Source organism: Poecilia reticulata, linkage group LG19 (assembly GCF_000633615.1).
Source record: "Poecilia reticulata strain Guanapo linkage group LG19, Guppy_female_1.0+MT, whole genome shotgun sequence".
Lineage (NCBI taxonomy): Eukaryota > Metazoa > Chordata > Actinopteri > Cyprinodontiformes > Poeciliidae > Poecilia > Poecilia reticulata.
In genome coordinates this window covers 297,724-304,940 of record NC_024349.1, presented here as the reverse complement: position 1 = coordinate 304,940, position 7,217 = coordinate 297,724, and the positions used below count along the sequence as shown (strand labels likewise).

Below are 7,217 nucleotides of genomic sequence, written 5' to 3'. Positions count from 1 at the left end.
CTTGCTGTCGCTCAGCTCTCTCTCACCTTGCTGTCGCTCAGCTCTCTCTCTCACCTTGCTGTCGCTCATCATCATCATCAGTTTATTGATTCATTTTCTCAGCTGTTTTCCAGCCTGGAGTCGTTATGTAACATCCGACTGCAGCAAAAAGAATTTGAACCAAATGAGGATTTTTCTCTAATTCATACGGATATTTACATACAGGCTGCTGACGTCTGATTGGATGATAGTTAGCATGTTAGCACGTAGTCCATCTGTCCATCTAGCTTCTATAAAGTTTCATCCCTGTGTTTCTCCTCCAATCATCTCTCAGCTCTGTTGTCTGGCCGACGCATGCAGGGAGGTGAGATGCTGGCGGAAGTGGAAGAGAGAGGAGGATGAAGAGAGAGGAGGAGGACGGAGAGAGAGAGAGGGAGGAATCCCACCTCGCTCGCTCACTCCCACACCTTTTCTGTCCCGCTGTATCGATGCGCCGCCGTTTCTCTCTGCAGCAGTTCTGATCAGCAGGCAGAGTTTCCTCCTGATCTCTGATTTAATCTCTGATCTGTTTTCTGCCTCCGGACTCGTTGGACTTCCTCCTCTCTCCCTGTGGGAATCGGTTTCTTCAGTTCTCTGGTTCAGACATGAAGGGAATCCTGTTGAGTTAGTTCCAGCTGAACTCTGGGTTTCTGTCTCCAGCATGGACTGAACCGGACCTGAACCGGACCTGAACTCTGAGGACAGCCTTCTAACGTGTCTCCGTCTTCCTCGCATGCCGCCATGTTTGCCAGAATCTTCGTCCCCAAGAAGCACCGGCAGCGTTTCGACGAGGCCGTCTCCCAGAACGTCATCAACCGGCTSTGCCGCTCCAAGAGCATCAGCGAGCCGCAGGGCCGCATGCGCCGCAGCCGCAGCGAGGACCAGTCCGACCGCCGCCACGGCTCCAAGCGGGCCAGCTCCGTGCCCAGGGACGGCGGAGAGCCGGAGAGGGAGCGGGGCGCCCGGAAGGCCGGGGGCCCCGCTCAGCCCCCGCTGGGGCCCAACCAGAGGTAGGCACAGCAGTTTCAGTTGTTTACAAATAATCTGCAGAAATTATAGGAAAAATACAAACAACTTTTACATTTACTGAGAAGAAGAAAAACCTAAAAGTCCAGTGTTCATATATTTAGTTGTTTTAATATTTTCAGTTTTAACTGATTTCTAATGAACAGAGTTTAGKTATGTGGTAGTTTACAATAATCGAGTTTCATGGGGTTATTCATTATAAAAATATAAATCCATTGTAATAAGCTCAACTGACTCCATCTGAATAAAATCAAAACGATGACTAACCAGCAGGTATTGATATTTACAAACCAATAATCAATGAAACCTGCAGATTGATCAACTTTCCTCCCAGTGAGATTTTGAACCTCAGCAGTTTGAAAACAGAGGAGAACTCACAGCCGATCACCACGCCCAGATGCTCACCGTAACGTTCATGAAGGAGCGAGACGCCGGCGCTGCGTATGATGTGGGCCGGCCAGAGTCTGGAAACGCTGCAGATCCTCGGCCTCCATCGGACCGGGCCAGAAATCACCTTTAATTCTTGGGAAATTGGGGTTTCGCTCTTTGGGCTTCTATAGTTCAGAGTGATGTCATCGCACTCGGGGCGGCCATCTTGGTAGGCAAACGTGTTTTACAGCTTCTGTTAATCTGGACTTTGAATTCAGGTCAACTCTGTGATGGAATATTAGAGTCAGAGTTTTATTCTTTTAAATTAAACAGTAATGAAGTTCAGTAAAAAACTGAAATTGTTGAGCATCTTGTTAAATTACAATTTGGCTTCAGATTCACAGATGAAGGAAATCTTTCATCTTTAACACATCAGCATCAAATTATTACCATCAGCTGAAGTTTGAAACGATTTAACAGCCACTGAGTGTAGAAGAAACATCCGGATGAGCCGAGCTGAAGTTAGTGTCTCTTCAAAGCACTTTGGTAAAATTACACATTTATTCTGCTCATATTCTAACTATACGTCAGGGTAGCCTGGCCCTGATATCCCATCGTCTGATTCCCGGAAGGGACGATTGGAATAAAAACATTTTGGAAAATATTTTCTGTCATTCATTTTGCAGAAAAATGATGAAATTTGAGACTGAATTTTCCCATCAGGCTGCTCTCATCCCGCCTTACGTAMGACGCTCCCCGGTTTTCCTCTGCAGGTTGCCTTTTTAGGCTTCCCTCTGCTCAGAGACGCCCAGGCTGCGCTGCCTCCAGCCGTTTCCATGGCAACGGGCTCTGGGCATTCAGCGGGCCTCCGCCGCCTCCACCGCCGATGCTGACGAAGCCGACAGAAGCACCGCCGCGATTGAAATGTCACGGCTGTTATCGGCGACGAAAATGTCACGATCTGGTTTTATTTGGACCAGAACCGACCCGACAGAACCGCACAGGAGGGGGAGGGGGGGGAGAACCACAGAGAGAGAGGGAGCAGAGCGTCATGCCTCCATTTGCTCTGACTCCCACTGACAGGAAGTGACACATGAAAACAAAGAACAGGCTGGCGAACAGCAGCGGCCCGGTTCTGCTGAGGCTACATAATCACAAAATAAACAGTCAATCATGTAATAATTGATCCCAATAATCTGGCAGATTAAAGACTTAAACAGGAACTTAAAGCCGTTTCTCAAACGGTGGTGCGAGGGCCCCTGTGGTACCTTGGCTTCCTGTACTGCGATCCTGAACGCCCAGCTGTTATTTAAATGGAAAATATGAACCAATCAGCTGCTGAGGAGCGAAGCCGAAACCATGCTGGTGTCCAATCATCTTCATCATCTTCATCAGAAGCTCCATAAGAAAGAAACGGTAGAAATCGAGCCAGGAGCCGGACGCTCCAGGTTCCGCTCCGGTTCCGCTCCGGTTCCACTCCGGTTCCGCTCCGGTTCCACTGGACTAGACTAGACTAGACTAGCATAGATTATCTACACTAAACTAGACTAAACTAGACTGGAGGAGTTTTTAGAAAAAATGTTTTTTCATCTTTAATCCAAATTGTTTATTTATTTAGTCTGTAAATCCAGGTAACGATTAATCTGTTACTGGATGAGTTGGTGATTATTCCAGTAAAGGGTTAACGGTTCCAGGCCCGGCTGCGAGCCGGTACCAGCGGCCCGGTTCTGCACCCGGCCTGCCGGTACCAGCTGATGTCTCCGTCTGCAGGGTGATCCGAGTCTACAGAGGGAAGAAGAGCTTCGGCTTCACGCTGCGAGGCCACGCCCCCGTCTGCATCGACGCCGTCATCCCAGGTAATCAGCTGAAATCTGAACACAAGGAGCAACACGGTGGTGGCAGCATCATGCTGGGAGCTGAATCAGGACAATCCTGGAGAAAAAGCTGTTAGAGGCTGAAGAAGAGCTGAGACAATCAGCCTGACTTAATGGGTTAGAATGGCCTAGTCCAAGTACAGACTTAACTACCCTTGAGAATCTGTGGCAGCACTTAAAACCAGAGAAGGATTTCAGTCTGTAGACGTTGAAAGCTGCAGCTTCGGCACAGTGCTGACCCAACCAGTCTGAGTAGAGAAACATGCCACACTTTTCAGATTTTATGTGTTGAATTTCCCCTGCCTGCTCCAACTGACACATCAAAGAAAAGCTGAGAAGAAACTTCCAGGTTTTAGGTGAGGATGGAGAACGGGCAGAAGAAATGGAGGCGAGATTCCTTTAAGTACGATCGTTTGTTTCCCTTTTAGCTTGTTTTCCCTTTTTTCTTTAGTATTTTCTCTTGTTTTTGTCTGAGATATTTTAACATGAGACTGAAGTCGATCATTTAATCCCATTAGATTAATAGTGATCCTTTATATCAATTCTTAATCTGCTTTGGGTTTCTGAGATGAAAGCATCAGGGTGTAGGTTGTTATTGAAGCTTCAGCAATGACGGCGCCCAGCCGCCCACCACCTCCCACCAGCCTGACTCAGTGGGCCTGCTGGGGGCGGAGCGCCGTGAGCCYCASGCCTGCTGGGGGCGGAGCGCCGTGAGCCCCACGCCAGGCCTGCTGGGGGCGTGAGCCCCATACCTGCTGGGGGCGGAGCGCCGTGAGCCCCACGCCAGGCCTGCTGGGGGCGGAGCGCCGTGAGCCTCAGGCCTGCTGGGGGCGGAGCGCCGTGAGCCCCACGCCAGGCCTGCTGGGGGCGTGAGCCCCATACCTGCTGGGGGCGGAGCGCCGTGAGCCCCACGCCAGGCCTGCTGGGGGCGGAGCGCCGTGAGCCCCACGCCTGCTGGTGAAGACCAGCCACGAAGAACAGAGAACAGAATTACAGCTGCTGTCTGTCGGCTGACAGATCAGGAAGCGACGGCTCTCTGACCGCGGCGCCGTTCGTTACCCAGCGCCGTTTAACATGCAGCTCATCTGTGACGAGGCCGGAGCTTCGTCGGCCGGGGGGGTTACTGTGTCTCTGGACCCTCAGAGCCACATAAAGACGGCTCCAAAGTCGGCCTTCTGTCAGCTGAGAATAGAGACAGAGTCAGAAACTCGTTTATCGATTACTGCTTTCAGCTTCTAGGCTCCACAAATCTGGAACAAACATCTGGATAACATCTGGATAACATCTGGATAACATCTGGATAACATCTGGAACACTGAGGTTCTTTAAATCCAGACTAAAATCATGTTTTGTTACTTTGGAACCGTAATAAATTGAATATTGATCACAATGTTTGATGATTTTGATCACTCATCAAAAGTGACTCAGTGATGTTTTTCAGAACGGCCTTGATGAGATGTGCTATAGAAGTAAAAAATTGATTGATCGGTTGATTGATTGATTGATCGATCGGTTGATTGATCGGTTGATTGATCGGTTGATTGATCGGTCCTGTCTTGTCCCTCTCAGACAGTCCTGCTGAGGAGTGTGGGCTGAAACCCGGCGACCGCATCCTGTTCCTGAACGGCCTGGACATGAGGTCAGTTCCTTCCTGATGAACTTTCAGAACCGGGTCCAGTTCTGGACCTGCAGGTTCAGGTCACAATGAACCAGAATTCAGGATAAATTCTGCAGATTTAGAACAGAATCAGCCGTTACTGTTGGAGGCATGTAGGTTCACAAATGTAGAAAACAGATTAATAATAATAATAATGTACTGTAAGACAGGTGACCCGTCCAGGTGACCCGTCCAGGTGACCCGTCCAGGTGACCCGTCCAGTAAATTCATCCATCCATTTTCTTTACTCCCTGGTCCCTTAGTGGGTCGGGAGCTGCTGCCTCTCCAGAAAACGTTTCAGGTGAGAGGCAGGGTCACCTGGACGGGTCACCTGGACCTGGACGGGTCACCTGGACCTGGACGGGTCACCTGGACGGGTCACCTGGACGGGTCACCAGTCCGTCTCAGGGCAACACACAGACCCAGGGAGAATTTAGAGACCAGTTAACCTGACAGTGGTGTTTCTGGAGCCGGAGTACCCAGAGAGAACCCACCATGCAGCTCCATGCAGAAAGACCCGGAATCGAACCAGAACCTTCTGCTGGAGGCAGCAGCTCTACCCACTGCTCCACTGTGCAGCCTCTACCTGGAAACTTATTAAATTCAAATAAAAAATCCTTCAGGTGAATCTTCAGATCAGTTTCTCTCTGCAGTCACTCGGCTGTTTGCATCTGTTTACTGAAACCTGCTTTGGAACCCAGAGCAGAAATGAAACTATCAGAGGAAACATGGAGGTTCCCCAGGAGGAGGTCCGCCTCTCCGTTCTTCTAAACATAGAAATGCGAAACTTTAATTCTTCACTGACTTTACAGAAACTGACAGCTTCAGATCGGAGCCGGGCCGGTTTTCAGTGCTTTCTGTCTGCAGCAGCCATTATGTAGTTCAGCTGTGCTGCTCAGAGCAGAACCTGCTGGTCCGGCTCAGTCTGACCTCCAACAGCTGCTTCAGCTCTGCACCAACAGGAACCGGTCCTGACTCACGCCGTCACCTGGCAGCCACGTGACAGCTGTTGCCATGGCGACCTGATCGTTTAGACCAGGTGACGGCGGCAGCGTAGCACCTGCGGAGTCAACATAAGGTGCAAAACGGCAGCAAAGATGGTTCGCCGTAACCATGGAAACCGCTTCCAGATCAGGAGGAGAACAGCTGAGCTGAATATGGAGATGATTTCATGTTTTCACAAACCGGCGGGTCAGAACCGGCGCTGGGCGCCATTAAAACGTTTCATCAGGATCATTTCATTTAATCAAACTGTAAGGACTAAATTATTAATATTTTCAGTTCAATTTTTATTTTTTTCTGCCAAATTATTAATATCATCAGATTTGAACATCACGTTCATCTTTCCAGAGTTTCTCTCATCCTTCATGGAGCTTCTTTAGAAATCTGGACGCTAACGTTAGCATTAGCTGCTACATGTTAGCATTCAGATGCTATTTTAGGCCAGCATAGCTTCTGATAGGCTAACTGCTGTTAGCACCACTTGAACACAACAACAGTCTCTTCCGTCGTCCAATCAGATCGTTTAGAATCGGCCTCCGTTTCTCGGTGTTTAGCTCAGAACGACCCGTTTACTGCGGTACCGTCTCTGGTTCTGTACTCGGGCTCCATGTTTCTGGACGGTCGGTTACATCTGCTGTTTCAGGTCCTCCATCTTGTCCTCCTGCAGGAGCTGCTCCCATGAGAAGGTGGTGTCCATGCTGCAGGGCAGCGGGGCGGTGCCCACCCTGGTGGTGGAGGACGGCCCGTCGGACTTCTCCTCGGACCAGACCGACCCAGAAGAGTCCCCCAGTCTGGCTCCCGCCATGGTTCCCCGCTCCAGGTCGGCTCACAGATCCTCTGGTTAAAATAAGGAATTTTACTGTTAATTATGCTGTTCTAGAAGATTGTAGTATGTAAGATAAGGTTGTTTTATAAAGTCAACTTTCAATGTCAGTAGAAGGAAACATGGATTTACTTTTCCTCCAGGCTGGAGCTCAACTGCTCCGAATGATTTAAACTACAGATTCACTGATACTTTGTGCTACAAGCCGTGAAGATGAGACAGAGACAGACAGACAGAGACAGAGGAAGACGTTCCTAACACTCTGTCTCTGTCTCTGCTGGACGTTCTGTCTCTGTCTCTGCTGGACGTTCTGTCTCTGTCCCTGCTGGACGTTCTGTCTCTGCTGGACGTTGTGTCTCTGTCTCTGCTGGACGTTGTGTCTCTGTCTCTGCTGGACGTTGTGTCTCTGTCCCTGCTGGACGTTCTGTCTCTGTCTCTGCTGGACGTT

General features: G+C 49.7%; 1 protein-coding gene across 1 annotated transcript in view; it reads left to right on the top strand.

Moving 5' to 3' along the window:
- The window catches only part of grid2ipb (glutamate receptor, ionotropic, delta 2 (Grid2) interacting protein, b), a 27,517-nt gene that overhangs the window by 7,277 nt on the left and 13,023 nt on the right, over positions 1–7,217 (top strand). The window contains exons 5-8 of the mRNA XM_017310676.1: positions 771–1,028; positions 3,184–3,269; positions 4,857–4,926; positions 6,614–6,766. Coding sequence (XP_017166165.1) covers positions 771–1,028; positions 3,184–3,269; positions 4,857–4,926; positions 6,614–6,766 — 567 coding nt within the window. The remainder of the gene's footprint in view (positions 1–770; positions 1,029–3,183; positions 3,270–4,856; positions 4,927–6,613; positions 6,767–7,217) is intronic.